Source organism: Ambystoma mexicanum, chromosome 3p (genome assembly GCF_040938575.1).
Source record: "Ambystoma mexicanum isolate Mex_15411 chromosome 3p, UKY_AmexF1_1, whole genome shotgun sequence".
Lineage (NCBI taxonomy): Eukaryota > Metazoa > Chordata > Amphibia > Caudata > Ambystomatidae > Ambystoma > Ambystoma mexicanum.
The window spans coordinates 291,153,610-291,169,925 of NC_090925.1; the positions used below are offsets into that span (position 1 = coordinate 291,153,610).

General features: G+C 44.1%; 1 protein-coding gene across 1 annotated transcript in view; it reads right to left on the bottom strand.

The window, feature by feature from the left end:
• LOC138580351 (peroxidasin homolog) overlaps window positions 1-16,316 on the bottom strand; it is a 375,430-nt gene that overhangs the window by 116,363 nt on the left and 242,751 nt on the right. Inside the window, exons 13-14 of the mRNA XM_069650821.1 lie at window positions 15,870-15,972; window positions 4,833-4,990 (exon numbers count right to left, since the gene is read on the bottom strand). Of these exons, the coding sequence (XP_069506922.1) occupies window positions 4,833-4,990; window positions 15,870-15,972 (261 nt within the window). The remainder of the gene's footprint in view (window positions 1-4,832; window positions 4,991-15,869; window positions 15,973-16,316) is intronic.

Sequence of the window (16,316 nt, forward strand, 5' to 3'; positions counted from 1 at the left end):
TACATTTTTTCTAAACATACTTTGCTCTGGACATATCGTTTCTGTTTTTTGATGACACCAAATATATTAAGACATAATACCCACCCCATTCAGCTTCGTTTACGCCAGAGCAGGTACATTACAAACGTATGTTGATTCATTGGGTGAGGGAGATTGTAGTGCAGTGCAGTACAGTGCATAGTAGCAATAGCTTAGTCTCCGCTCCTACGTGTGTTAGTGTGACACAGATGTATTCCTGTAGTTGGGTACATCAGGTAGCTGCTGACAGTGCTGGGACTCTGCACTAGAGGGACAGTGTGCAGCAGTGGTAGCAGGGGAAGATGCAAATACACCTACAAGGATACACTATAAACCAATGAGGTATCTCATTCCCTCTGTTAAATTTGCTTACACGATCCTGTAGGCTTCCTACAGGCGGGACGCAATATTTATGGAAGTCTGGGCATTCCGTGGAATTTTCAATAGTGTACCTTGGTCTGGTTATGTCTTGGTAGAAAACATGGTTTGGCCTGAACTAGCATATCATGGTTAGGGACACACATACACATACCCAGAAGGCTGGAACCCTGTGGGTACATGCAGAATCTTAGTTCTTGCTTAGAGGTCTGCACCTGTGGCTCTGCAGATGTTTTGGACTATGACTCCCAAGATCCCTCACCATGGACCCAAATGTCGGGGGGCTGGTGGGAGTTATAGTCCAAACCATCTGGAGAACCAAAGGTTGCAGACTCTCTCCTCTAAAAGGCCAAAATGAAGGTGGCTACAATGACCAGAACAGATTTATGGGGTGGCAACCTCTAAGATTCCAAATCAAACGGTGGGGTCCCTGATTAGCATAGATGCAGGAGCGGAAACCTTTCATTCTGCTTCTGATGTTTGCAGCAGGACGACACTTCTGTTGCCCGCTCCTCCCCCAAAGGGAAGGGTCTCTTTCAAGGCACTCTGATGCTTTACATTGACACGTTCAGCAGATTAGACAGATGCTGCTCGTCCAGAAATGCTCACAGCTTTACTGTCAGTCATTGTTTAATTTCTCCCAGAGATAAAATATTTCACAATGATGCCATTTATAAGCCCATCCTCGTCCTTCACTGCTATCAGCTAGTACGCTTTGGGCTGAGTTTATGTCGATTGGGGTCCCTGCACGGTCACTTTGAAAGCTAGGACTAGGACTAGCAGACATTTTTTATGTTATGCCGCCCGCAACCCATAAAGAAGCTGTTGCAATCCTCTCTCGAACTAGGTAGCATTGCATGAAGTGGGCAGCTCAGCCTAAGGGCACAAACCAAACAGAGTCCTCAGAGGGCATAACCATTCTGCGGGTGTTTATCTCTGACGTGTACTTCGAGGGGTAGGTTTCAAAACCTAACTTCTAACTATCCATGGTTAGGGCGAGCCTGGTTAACCTTGTCATGCGAGGCGCTCTGGCCATGTGAGGCTTGTTTGACCCCTTTCTCATGGCTGTATTGTTCTCAACAGCTCTGTCGTGGTGAGCTTGTCTCCCCTTATTGTTTTGTTCCAATCCACTTGCTGATTTTGTCGATCTGGCAAGGGGCGCTTGGTGGCCTTGTTTGGATCTGGTTACTTCTGACAACTTTTTGATGTGTCTGGCGTTTTTGCCAGATAAAGGGCGTTTCCCGTTGGCGGGAGCACTTGCGTTCTTGGGAGACTCATTGCATGTTCGTGTGTCACTTTCCTTTGGGGTTTTCCTTTTGGCACTTACCATGCCTGTCCTGGGGGTTTGTCCTCTCTCCTTGCTGTTGTCCCTTGAGGGAGTTCTTTTGGGCATTTGTTTGGTACTTTTCCCCCAGCTTGGGCATGTCGGGGCACTCTGTGAGCTGTCAATTTCCCTCGTGCTCTCGTCTCCCTTCACTCCCTCTGTAGTTTCCACTTCCCTGGTTGGGGGGTTAGCCGCATTATCTTCGCCACACACAGACGCTCCCATGTCCTGCGCCTTAGGTCTCCTTTTCCTGGTCTCTGTCATGCTGTCTGGGGTGTTTAACATCATTGTTCCATTGTCATCAACCTCCTTCTGAGTCACTGTACACTTCCGATGTTCCAGGCCTGAAAGTGTGCTGTCTGGTGCGGTGGGTTTGCTCTTCCGTGGTTTGTTTAGTTTTCCCATCACCTTCCTTACAATCTGCTTGTCGATGGGAATCACACCACGAGAATCATTACCCCGTCCTTTTCCAGAGAGTTAATTCTGCTGTGTCCATTGCTTTTCCAGGAATTGTTTAGTTGTCTTCCCTTTTGTTTTGTCCTTGCATATTGTTTGACTGGTCGGTGGCCATTTTCCTTTTCTTCGGCAGATGATCACTGTCCTCCTCTGGCAGTTTCTTGTGTTGACTCCGACCTTTTCCTTGGCGCACTTTTTTCGTGTTCGGTGCGAAGACAGAAGACAGCTGTGCTGGTAGGGGGGACGAGGGTCCTCTTCTTTGTGATGGTCACTGGCCTGGCGCTCTGTGTGGTCTTATTAGAACAACTGGACGTCACCAGCAGCAGCGTCCCTCTCTGCTGTGTCCTTCTCGACTTGATGGTGGGCCTGTCTATTATTTCGTCCTGTTAGTCACTTGGACACCTGTTTCTCTGGGGACTTGCGGTCTGTGGGCCTCTCTGACGCTCTTCCTGTTGTAGGATCCTGGAGCAGTGTTGCGGGTGCTGCTGGAGCGCTATGGCAGTGGTGTGACGGTGACTTGTGCATCTGCAGAGTTTGTTGGTGTCTGCGGGCGCTGGCCCTGTCTTGATGGAGAGTTGGCGATGCACTGCTGCCGGTCCTTTCTTTCTCTATTATCGGTTGGTCTGCTGTTCTGACAAGATGGCAGTGCTGTGCTATCAGACAGTCTGTGCTGGTGGCGAAAAGCTGTGTATTCTCTGCAGTGCTTCAGGCGAGAGCCATGCACATGGGGTCACCACTGCCTTCTTATGTATAGGTGCTGTATGTGGCGGGTTGCCGGATGGTCGTTAGGCTGATCAGGCCAATTTGCAAAGCTGGTGCCCTGCGGGGCACTGAGTGATGAGGGTTGAAGCAGTCTTGTGTGGGTAAATACAGCGGCAGCTGTCCCCTTCGGGGTGTTGGGCTCACGGTGGAATGTCGTATGCCCCACCGGATGAGTGATGTGGGGTGGATGACCCCACCCTCCCTACGTTTCCTGGATAGCCGGATTGGTGTTGGGGTATCATCATACCCATCGGGAGGGGTAACGTGTTGGTGGCGGTAATGCAGTGCTGTCTTGCGGCCCCCGGGCTCCTTGTCTCAGGCTGCACCTCCTGCAGCGGGCTGCCCTGGGCCTCCGCTGGCCTAGCTTGCCTGTGCAGCTCAGCCTTAAGGGCACAAACCACATAAAGTCGTCAGAGGGCATAACCATTCTTTATTTCCCTCTACATCTTACTGCCGATTCCCGGGCTCTACTAGCCCCTCCTCTTCCTCCTGTGCCGTCCCCTTCCTGTCTCTGGCCTTAAGACCGTTCCTCTCTTAAGGTCGTTCCCTGTTGCTTCACTCTCAGGATACTAATTTTGTCTCAGACATCAGAATTGCTCTTTGACCTCACAGCACTCTGACATCAGTGGCTGCGCCCTACAGCATGGCAGCCAGATACCTGAAACCATGACAACACCACTTGAACTCCTCTGTGCTTCCTCTTCCCCTTTACCATTTGGGTGTGGCCTCAGGGCAATCTGAAGTGCTACACAAGCAAGCCACATTGATACTGCCTGCTTTTTGCTCTACTTGCACTCTCTCCCAGTCACCACACCCCGTGCTTGCCTCCCTCCTTATCCCCCATAGCACTTTGGATTAAATCATTTGTAATCAATGTTACAGAATTGTTTTGTCTTCACTCTTAACAAATAGATGTTATATGCTACCTTTATTTTATGTAATGCTACTTTTTAATCTCTTGGGCTTGGAGAATAGCTCAGGAGCAACACCTGGAAACAAGGCAATGTCGAACAGCACGCGTTCACAACCCGATATAAAAATACAATTTCATTTGTTTTAATCCCTAGATATGGACAAATGTGCTTTGCAATGGTCTGTTTGGTACAATTCTTTTAACTTTCTTTTGGAGTAGATCTTCTCCAAACCATTCTTAGGAGGGTTGGGCTTGCAAGGTTTGCTTGCTCTGTGTAATATGGAGTCACTTTGATATAATATTCCAGAGCCCCTTTTGGTTTCCAGTCCACCCCTGGTGACATAAATCCTGCTCCATCCTCTGAAACCCGGTGCCTACGTGTTTCATGGAGGTCTTCACTTTCTTTCATGTGGTCCTACAGTCTGTCCCGACATCTGTATCTTGATCACTGGCGGTCTGTCTCAGCTACCCCTCTACCATGTTACCTCAAGCAAGACATCCCCTGTCCTTAACTCTGAACTGTTTTGCTGTGTCTGTCTAAGGGAGGCCCATGCCCTCTCAACCTCTTGCCAGTGGTCTCCCAGCCCCTGTCCATTCCCGTGCACCCTGTTGACTGCTTCTCTCAGGAAGGCTTTCAACCTCTTGCCTTAGGTCAGATACCAGCGGTCCTTTCCCTTTAATCCTGCTGATTCCCTGACACAGGGAAACCTTCACTGCCTTCACCCTCTCATCTTCCTGCCAGGTAGCCCTTACCATCTTACATGAAGGGTCTGTACCCTGGGGCCTGTAGCTGAGGTCATACAGCCCCTCGGCATCTATCTGTTCTTAGGTAACCGGCAAAGGCCTTTGCAATGTCAGTCTGTTGCTGGAGGCCCAAGAGCCGGCTCCATTCCGATGCACGGAGATATCACCTTGTACCAGGAAGGTGCTTACCCAATCCCTGGAAGTCAGGCGGTCCAGGTCAGCACGTTGGCATCCTACCTGTGCTATTGAGTTCAACAGTCAAGCCTTGCTGCACATGCTCTTGTATCAGCTGCAGGGTCCTCTCGAAGATCTCCCCAGCACGGGCCGTCTCGATGATGTCGGGGTGCCGAGGGTAGCGGAAGAGGGCAAGCAGCTCGGTTGGGGTCTTTGGACGCCTATTGGAGAGAAGAGCAGGAATTCCTAAGGCAAGTCTACTGAGCTGGCAATACATCCACAACCAATGAACACTTGAAGCAGCGGCAACACCCCAGAATACTACCGAAGCAATAGTGGCCCCGCTCACTATGAAAAATCTAATCGGATAAGAGCGGATCGTCAGAAAGCCAACATGTTGCGTTCATACCCGCAGGAAATGTTCTCAGTAGGGATGCATAGACTAACGTATGTCTAGTGTGGACAAGAGTGGGGAAAAGGGAGGAGGGATGAATATATAACAATGATATTAGAGAGAAATGTAACTACGCCGTGGGTATGAACGCAACAGAGAAGAGAAAGGGCAGCTACAATGCATTCACCACAGGGGTGGGGGGGTTGCAATAGATCCGTGGCCTCAACCGTGCAGCCTGTTTAGAAACCTGGTGCATGCAAACTCAGTTTCCCCAGAGTTTCTATCACACATGTTGGTCTGTGTGAGTGAGCCTACACGCAAGTGTGGAGACTTGCTCATCGCTTCACACTGCAACTTGAAGTGTCCCTAAAACATCGCCGCAAAACAGAACAGCTACGTTTTTTGAGAATTTGTGTACACCAGTTAGCTTTTATAGTGATACTGTTTTATGCTCTCCTATTTTTGCCAGCTTAGTGGTCTGTGGTGCGGAAAGGTAAGGGGATGTCTTAGGATCATGCAACTTTGTTCATATTGTGAAGCCAGATTCTAACCCAGGTCTTCTGGTTCCAAATTCCACGTGTCGTACCACAGTTGTTGGACATAAAAAGTAGATTGCTGCTACAAGCAAACAAAATACCAGCCCTCCTAATCCTGCGAGATAGTGAAGGTGCGGAGGGAGTGCGGGCCTGAAAGCAAATTATGCAGAACTTTTAAAAGAGAGTCAATGGGGGTCATTATAGTTTTGGTGGTATCCTGCCGCTTATTCCATCAGGATGCCACCAAAACGGTAAAACTGCTTCCACCCCTTGGAATGCTGTAATTACCAGCATATTCCAAGGGGCGGAGACGTCAGTAAATCCCCATTCCATGGCGTCCCATAGGACGCCATGGAGGCGATAACCGCCACTGGAATTACCGGTGCTGGCAATTCCTTATTTTTTGCTGGTGGGGGCAAGATTTACCTCCAGCTGCTGGCTGGAGGTAGATCAGTGCCCCCACCAGCAGACAAGTGTTTGCCGGTGCAGTAAAAGTGCTGCATTTACCAACAATTTTACCAGCACTTTTACCACACCAGCAAAACTGTAATGACCCCCAATATATCTGGAATAAAGCAAACACTGACCTCTTTCTCGGTTCATGGGACTCATTGTCTTGCTTTCTCTGTGCGATTGAGTGCCAATTTAAGCATAACCTAGAACAACTCATTGAAATATTTTGGATAATATGCTTGTAACCCCACTCCCCCGCACCGCCACCTCATTTTCTCTGCAACTCAGGTTGAAGCCTTGTTGTTGGCGTGGCAACCCACATGCATTTGGGCCAAGTGAATCTTTATAATTAGCAGTTAGGCACAAAAGGTAAAGGTTTGTTTTGCATATATAGATTTTTAATAGGTTCTCAGATCAATATGTATAAGTCCAGAAACATGTCCTTTCTCTATATTAGAACCAGACTAATTTAGTAGTTTAAAGAAACTTTGGAAACATTACGGCATCCCTCAGTGCCTCCCCAACTCTGCTCCCCCTTACCTCTCACCGAGAGTCGGGAAAGTCCAATCTACGAGGCCAACTAGGACTGTCTATGCTCATCGGCATGCCATGCCCAAATGTAAACGAGCTAAGGCAGGCGGCTCAAGCTTCAGCTAAACACTGGAACACCCTACCACCTACCCTGCGATCCGATCAATCTTATTGGGCCTTCCGGAAAGCCTTAAAACCCTGGCTCTTCACATAAGACATGATGCCCAAATAGCACTGGTGTAAATACCACGGGGGAGCCATTCACTTACCCTGCCATCATGAGATCTCATGCCTGTAACTTGCAATGTAACAGCGCCTCGATGCCCACTGGCTCATTGCGCTTTATATATGTAAAAATAAATAAGTAATGTGTTTGGCAGATCACTTCTGCTCAGTAGGAAAAACAGATCACCACACTTACACAGTGGTTAGGAGTGTAGATAAGACTTACAGCACAGTATATAGTGTCTAACCTGTTCACCTTTGCACACGCATGTCATGAGGAGTTTCAAAGCATATATTTAACTGTATGAATGTTAGGTAAATGCGGGTATCTGTTTTAATAATTACTCGGAGGATTTACAATGTTACAATTTTGGGATAAGACACAAGTGTTTTTCAATTAATACATTTGTGTCATTGAATAATTGCAATATGGGGAATCATTTTTTAAATAACCTATAGTGGGCAGGGACCTGCTGTTCTATCTTTTCCTATTAAGTAGAAACAATCTATTAAACACATGGGAGCTCATATTGGAGACTCCCGTAATTTGGGGTTGGGGACCTGTTATGAGTCAACAGGTCCCTGCCGCCTTATTTCCGTCCTTTGCATGGCAGAGTGCAAACGATGAGTGGAAAAAGACGGTACATGCTGGTATGCCGCCCTTTTGCACTCTGCTGTGTACATGAAGTAAACACTGCCTGCCATGTATGCGTGCCAGGCAGCGCTTACTATGGATTCCTATGGAGTCTGCCTGCTTTTTGTTGGTGTAAAAAGCAGGCAGACTCCATAGGAGTCCACAGCATCTGTGCTGGCATGAAAATCTATGTTGGTGCAAATGCTGTAGTATTCGTATGGTGGAGAGGAAGGAAGCAGTGGAATCGTAAGTTGTGATCCGTCCCTCCACTGCACCATAAAAACACTTGAAAATTAGGTGTATTGTAAAAGAAATGTATAGAGCCCTATGCAAGGCTTTTACGCATTTTTGATATGTTACATTTCCATCAAAACGAGCCCCATTGAGGGGCAACACATAGGTTGGTTCTCATATAAAATGTTGTGATTTCTGGACATAGGCCCTCATTATAGGTGCTTGCTGAATGTGAAAAGTGCTTTGGAGAATCGGAAAAGGGAAAAAAACGTTCGTTTTTTATTTGTGGAACTAACCTGCACTGCGAGCTGTGAGGGGGCTCTTGCAGGTGCTGGCACTAAAAACGCTGTGCTGAGGAGGCGGGGCTAGGGCCTGCCACGTGATCCATCACGTGATCCACCTCAGCCTTTAAACCCTTTGCCATCCGCCCGAGCGGCGTGCTTGCTGAATGTGAAAAGTGCTTTGGAGAATCGGAAAAGGGAAAAAAACGTTCGTTTTTTATTTGTGGAACTAACCTGCACTGCGAGCTGTGAGGGGGCTCTTGCAGGTGCTGGCACTAAAAACGCTGTGCTGAGGAGGCGGGGCTAGGACCTCCCACGTGATCCATCACGTGATCCACCTCAGCCTTTAAACCCTTTGCCATCCGCCCGAGCGGCGTGCTTGCTGAATGTGAAAAGTGCTTTGGAGAATCGGAAAAGGGAAAAAAACGTTCGTTTTTTATTTGTGGAACTAACCTGCACTGCGAGCTGTGAGGGGGCTCTTGCAGGTGCTGGCACTAAAAACGCTGTGCTGAGGAGGAGGGGCTAGGGTCTGCCACGTGATCCATCACGTGATCCACCTCAGCCTTTAAACCCTTTGCCATCCGCCCGAGCGGCGTGCTTGCTGAATGTGAAAAGTGCTTTGGAGAATCGGAAAAGGGAAAAAAACGTTCGTTTTTATTTGTGGATCTAACCTGCACTGCGAGCTGTGAGGGGGCTCTTGCAGGTGCTGGCACTAAAAATGCTGTGCTGAGGAGGCGGGGCTAGGGCCTGTCACGTGATCCATCACGTGATCCACCTCAGCCTTTAAACCCTTTGCCATCCACCCTCGCGGCGTTAAGCCCGTTAGGGGTAAAGGGCGTCGGCTGTTATACGGCTGTTGGACGTGCTGTGGAGTGTGAAAAATAAACTATTAACACCCAGGAACCGAAGTAAGCTAACCACACCTCTACAGGCTAATACTCTTTCACTACCTGGTGGGGGGGAGAGTCAGACTAAGGCCGCTCCTCAAGCTGTCGGGCGTTCCCTTTCCGGGTGGGTTCTTCCCAGCAACAGTTTGACATCATATTGATTTGGATTGAATTTATTATTTCTCATCCAACGTTTTGGACATTTTCTAATATGTTATGTGATTTTAACTTATAACCTAAAAGTTGTATTTAATTGTTAACACTTGCTTTTTAATTGTTTACCTATCAATTGATGGTATCGGCTGCCCAGTATTGCGAAGGATTTTTCCTCTCCCCAGTTTTATATATTATATACAGACGCAGTACACTTTGGGTATAGGTATACTCAAGGCTTTGCTATAGTAGGACTGATTTAATATTTTACTTGTTGGTTTTTATGGTGACGTGACTCTTTAAGGATAAATGATATATAATATTATTATTAACTTCTTCTAGTTCTTTTTATACTACACCTGTACATACCTATTACTTGGTGCTACACTAATATGGCCCCAAGCACACGATCTAAAAAGGGGAAGAATAATATACCTGCACCTAATACCAAACTAGCCACTCAGAAGCCTGGTAAAGGGGGAAAATCTAAGAAGGGTGGTAAGAATGAAACTACCGGTGATGGTAAAGGTGTATTAGACCAACCAAAAATACTCAGTTTTTTAACTATTAAGGAAAAAGTAATGGTATCTGATAAAATACAATCTCTCCCATCTCCCACTAATAGCTCCATGATAGATAATAATTCATTATTGACATTAGTACATAACTTTAGGCGACAATCTATGGGAACAGGTACTAATTTGGAAATTTCTGTGGTTGAAGATACCGATATGAATAACAAAATTGGGTCCAACTTGTCAGCTTCCCCAGACTTGAATATATTTGCTCAAGGAGAAGAGGACTCACATGTGTGTGATGAGTCATTTAACTCTAGGGGAAACCACTTTGAAAGTGATGATAAAAGCAATAGAAGTAGGGGGTGTGAAAACTCACTTATATCAGGTGAGAAATTAGACGCCCTAACTACTATGATGGATGTCCTCTTGACCATCTGCACCAAATTGCTTAATGAACATAGTGATATAAAATCAATGGTATTACAGAATATTGATAATACTAGATCACTTGGGATTATGATAGAGGAATACTGTGGTAATGACTTTAACAAGGAGAAAAGACATACCATGGAGCCAAATCAGGTTTTAGGAGATCTGAGTGAGTTGGTTATGGCGGTGGAAAAAGAAATTGAGAATATTATGACACCGACTAATACTTCCCATATGGAACAACTTAACCTCAGGGATAACCTGGTTGAAGAGATTAATAATAGTGTGAGTGAGATAGAAATAAGGGTAGCCCAAGGCTCTAAGAGGCGCACTAGGCGAAATAGGAAAAATAAGAAAGCGCCTCGTGAAAGGATGATGATGGCCAAGACTAAAGTGACTAAAATTATGAAAAGAAACTCCATGTCTCTTGCTAACACCGCTCCATTAGACTCGGAATGTGTAGAAGTAGGGAAACACTATGAAATCATGGAACATCAAAAGAAGTTGGATGAAAGGAAAAAAGTGGCAATTGAAAGTACGGGCCTAGAAAATTGGCTAAAGGGGAAGGACGATATTATTGAGGAAAGTGAACTAGAGGATATGGTACCCATTGAAAATAACTTTAAATATGTTGAAATCCCATATAATAGTAATATTGGGCCCCTTACCAAAAGGGAGAAGGAAATTTATTTCAAAGAGATGGAACGACTGGCCATGCACAGTAAGCAAAAAACAAGTAGGGTAAATATTGTGGGAACAAATGAAGAATCCCTACTTATAGTGGGGAAAAGTATTAAAATTATAGAAAAATCCACGACAGATGAAAGCCCTTTTCTTAATCGGGCCTGGCTACTTAATAAATTATCACATACTTCGCAGCTTCAAAATATTAATTCAGGGGATATTGAAACTATTATCCTACCTGAATATGGAAGCTGGGAAAATTGGGTTATTGTCCAATTTAGATCTGCGGTTTTTGTGGACCTCATAAGAGAATACTCTGATGGAATATGGGGCAATAAATATGAAATTGTGATATGCCACTCTGCTATTCATAATGATTGGAATGACAAACACACGGAAGGGGTGGGAGTTACTCCTACTAATATGGAACTAAGAAATAAAAACGTACAAGTTAACTCCCAGGAGGCAAACACTATAATCCAGAATTGAGATAAGGCATATAATAATACATTCAACCTCCTCTCTTGGAATAGTAGAGGTTTCAAATCTCTACTACACAAGGAAGGCATACAAATGTTGATGGAGAGTGACATCTTTGCCTTACAAGAAACTTGGGTAACTGGGGAAATTTTATTAGATGGATATAGTATTTGGAATAAAGCTGCCCACAAAGGTGAAAAAGGCAGGCCTTATGGAGGATTATGTATTGGGGTAAAAAATCAGTTATCATTTAAACAGTATGAGATGCATGGGAATCTACTTAATGTTATGTGCGCAAGTATAGACAGGGGAAACCAATTAGGGAGTTTCCTTCTCATTAATATATACTCTCAACCAGGGCGGGAAGATATACAAGAGATTGGGGAATATATAAACCATACTATTGAAAGCTGGACCCGGGATTTCCCTGAGTCTGATATTTGTATAGTGGGAGATTTCAATGCCCACTGTGACTCCGCCGTAAAGGAGATGAATAGATGCAAAGAATTGTGGGATGAAATGGCCATTATTGCATCATTGGAAACTCAAGAGGGTAACCTGATGGCGGGTTTAAATACACAGATTAGGCAGGGCTGTCGGTGGATGAACCTTATGACCAGCTGGGACTTAGAATATCTAGAACCTCACTTGGATCCAGGTGTGGGGGCAACTTGGACTAATGGGAAGGTAGGCTATAGGTTAGACTATATGTTTGTAAGTAAACAATTAAGCCTATCCACTATCTCCTTTGAACATATTGTTACCACCTTGAGTGACCATACACCCATTAGGGGCACATTTACTAAGGGCCCGGAAAGTAAATGTTGGGAAGTGTGCAATGAGATGGACATACAATTCTCAGCATCCGGAAATAGGATCACATGGTCGGATAAAAATTTAACCATCTTTAATGAGCTGTTTGATCGGCTGCCCATTGAGGGGCAGGATATTGCATTGAATGGTCTAAATCCAATAACTAATCTGTTGGGTATAATTCGGAGGTTAAACAGCAAGGTTATTGTGAAAAATATAAGGGGCAAAAATCACTCCCATAAATATGATCAAATGATCTATGATAGAAAAAAAGAAATGTTGGGTGAGATTTGTAAACTTAAGCAGACATGTGACTTGGGTGAAGAAGAGAGAAGTAAGAGAATTAAAAACATAAAGACTCATTACAAAAATTGGATCAAGGATTACAAGTATAACACCAGCAATGCCAATTGGAGGTGTTTATACACGATATGTAAAACCCATGATTCAAAAAAATTTTGGTACCTATATAGACAGTATCTGATGGATGAGGATAGTAGGGAAAATACTAATGTGAGCCAAGATGCATGGAAGCATTATATTACTGACCTCTATTTCAAGACAAGTGACATGTCTGCTAATCTCAATGGGATAAACTCATATGACCAAGACATTATCCCCTTTGGTATCCTAGATATTCTGAAAGTGATTTCTAAAATGAAATCCTCACGTGCCCCAGGCCCGGATGGGCTTGCAAATGCTGTCATAAAACAAAATCCTAAGAAATGGGCAGTGATTTTGCTCCAGCTGTTTACTGGTATATGGGAGACAGGCCGCATACCGGATAGCTGGAGGAAAGCCATAGTGGTCCCTATTTTTAAAAAGGGAGATAGAAAACTGCCTGATAATTATAGACTGCTGGCTATGGCAGACAGCAGTTGTAAGATCTTCTGCTCCCTTTTAGTGGAGAGGTTAAACATTTGGATAGAGGAAAAGGGACTTCTATCTACTCTTCAAACTGGCTTTCGGAAAGGGTACAGTACCATTGATAACCTAACAATGCTGAATTACATTATAGCAGGGGCAAAGGATAAGGGGGAAAAACTGTATGTGTGCTTTGTAGATTATTCAAAAGCTTTTGATAGTGTCAATAGAGGGTTGTTGTGGAAGAAACTAAGTGAGAAAAATATCTGTCCCAAAATTTTGCACTTTTTGAGGGAAATGTATAGGGAAACCACGGTTTCCATCTGTTTGGGCAAAGGAGGGATGATATCTCCAGAGATCGCCACTAACACCGGTCTAAAGCAGGGATGTGTGACATCTCCCATATTATACAATTTGTATGTCTCAGATATGTGGGAAAGTTTTTTGACTATAAATAACTTTCCACCAATAGTAGCGGGAAAACCCATTTGTGGACTGATGTATGCGGATGATACCGTCCTCTTGGATAAAACTCCAGTAGGGTTGCAAAGAATGTTGAATGGACTATTATTGTACTCCGAAAAGAATAACCTAAGTATCAATATAAACAAAACTAAGGTTATGGTATTTGGAGCCACCAGGCTTGAAAAGAAAAGGCTTATCTCTAGGTGGCAGATAAACTTGATTAAACTGGAGGTAGTGGAGGCCTACCCTTATTTGGGGATGCCTATTCTGAGCAATCCCTGCATACAATTTTTCCAAGAGGCGGTGAGTTCTAAAATAGTAAAGAAATGGAAAGTTATAAGAAAATATATCACCAGTAAAGGAGGTCACTCTGTCGAAGGTCTACTCAAGATATATAAAAGTTGTATTATTCCTGGAATTATGTATGCATTGGAAACTGTAGAAAGCAAATATCTGTGCAAACTGCATCTACTTGAAGGGAAGATTTGGAGACCAGCTTTAGGACTCCCAAATTCGGTACCAATACAAGCGATAAGATGCGAACTGGGGCTAATATCCCTCTCGACCCTATGGAAAATAGAATGTTGCAAACTTTATTTAAGAATAATTTTGGGGGATGGGGATGAAGGTAACATGCTCAACCTTATAGGTAAAAATAAAAGTGAAGGCAGATTTAAGAATTCCTATTTTTTAAATTTACAAAAAATAGTATTAACATTTTTAGAAGTCCTAGGATATAATGTACATATGGGAAAAGATAACATTATGTACATTAAGAAAAGCCTTAAAGATAAGGCTTTTATCTGGGATTTATGCGACAATCAGTCCTATTTATACAAAAAGTCTAGATATTCTACTTATGCTCTCCAAGGCCTCAAGCCTGCTACACCAAGACAGTATCTGCTTAGCACGGGAAATAAAGCTATGAGAAGATTCATATTACAATTACGGTTGAACATTCTCTCGTGTAATGAAATTATCGGGGTAAGAACAAAAATTCCTCGTGCTGAAAGATTGTGTAGATACTGTAATATTGAGGTGGAGACAGTAAGACATATTTTAACTCTTTGCCCAAACCTAAAAGAATACTACATTAAAGGGTACTCAAATTTAGTAGGGGACATGCAAAGAATTGAATCAGACCAATTCTGGTCAGTTATTTATGACGGAGAAATTAAGGTTTTTATTGGGGCAGCCTTTTATATTTGGAAGTGTGTAATGGGAGGTATTTGGTAAATGTGTTTTTTACAATTTAGTTTGTAAACAAGAATTAATTTTAAAATGTGTTTATTAATGATTTTCTATGTGAAATATGTAACTATGTATGGTCAATGTTAAAATTTTGTAGTGTATAAGGTTTTAATTAACCAAAAGCACTTTAAACAATAAAAAAAAAAAAAAAAAATAGGTTTGCCAGTATCCCGCTGGTAATTTTGGCACGATACTGGCAAACCAGCCTTATCTTCTCTGTCGTCCGATATCCCGTTATTACTGAGATATTACGGGTGGGGGAGTGCCGATAAATTCCCATTCCCATGGAGTACCGCTGCTGGTCAATCCAGCAATTATTTGCTGGTAGGGGCCTGATCTACCAGCAGGTCAGGGCCGCCGTCACACCCTTGAAAGTGTGCCTGTGAGGAAATAAATGCTACAGCCAGAATTACTGTAATTTTTTCTATCATTTTTTTCAAACTGCACACTTGCAATGAGGCGCTTCAGAAGATATTTTAAACAATGATGTACATGGGACAACTCTTTTCTCTTTATGCTTAGCAGTTCATTAACTATTAATAAACGAATATATTAATTATTGGGGGTTTTAAGTTTTTTTCTTAGGGCCAGCTCAGGGGCTTTATTGGCTGGCAGCTGCCAGTAAACTGGATCCTAATGGACAAAGATTCTATAGGACCATGATAGCTTTCCTTTACACTAGTGTGAAGTCAGGGGTGGCTGTTCTTTGTATCTGTTGCAACACGATTCTATAAAAATCCTCTGTATCCCAGCACACGAAGGCATCATGGCTGTTACATGCTGCTTGGCATGTTTGTTGATCTATCAGCGTGTGTGTGTTTGTGTGAGCGCGTGCGCGCTCGCGTGCTCCTAGGACTTTACAGTGAGCAGGAGGTTCCCGTACCACTTTTCACATGATATAACAATATTTATTGTGCAAGGACTGGGAGCAAGTTGTGTACACCCTAGATGGGAAAGAGGCTAAAGTATGATTATGATGATGGTAGGTTATTTATAACGTGCTTAATACCCAGAAATTTCTAAGCGCAGTCCTGGAGATCGAACATGTGTTGCTCCGTGTCGTCTTCCTTCCAAGGCGAATGCGTTGCCCGTGAGCCATCCTCCCAAGACAGCATGTGTGTGGCATGCTGTACTTTTCTACATTTTAGACTGCCCGACCCTGGCTCACAGAGGTGAACTGACCTTGGGTTCTCTCCCAATGTCCCTTCACACCGCTTTGCCTTTGCTGGGTGACAATGACACACAACAGAATGCCAACGTGTTCTCACCTGCTGAAGAGCTCTGTTCGTGTGGAGTTGATGGCACTGTCCACACTGCTGATGGCCTCCAGGATGGATGTTTCCACAAAGGTGTCCCCTTCCCGGCTGATGTCTGTCAGAGAGGAAATGACAAATAGGCAGGTTTTCAGATATACTTGCTTTGGTGGTCCTAGTGCTCTACATTTACAAGGGGTCCCAATGGTCCTCTCAGACAGATGCTGTATGTACACCAAGGAATTAAGTGGTCTTGCACAAGGCAGTGATGTCTACACCATCTGGAAGGTTTCAGAAGCTATCAGGAGTGAATTACATTTGAATCAGGAAAAGCAGGAATTCTATATGCCTCTAATAATGGGATAGATGGATTAGACAAACACACCATTTTGGATTCTGGGTTCACACATTTAAACTGGGGAGTGCAACAACAGTGGGTATGACTTGATTTTCCAGATGAAA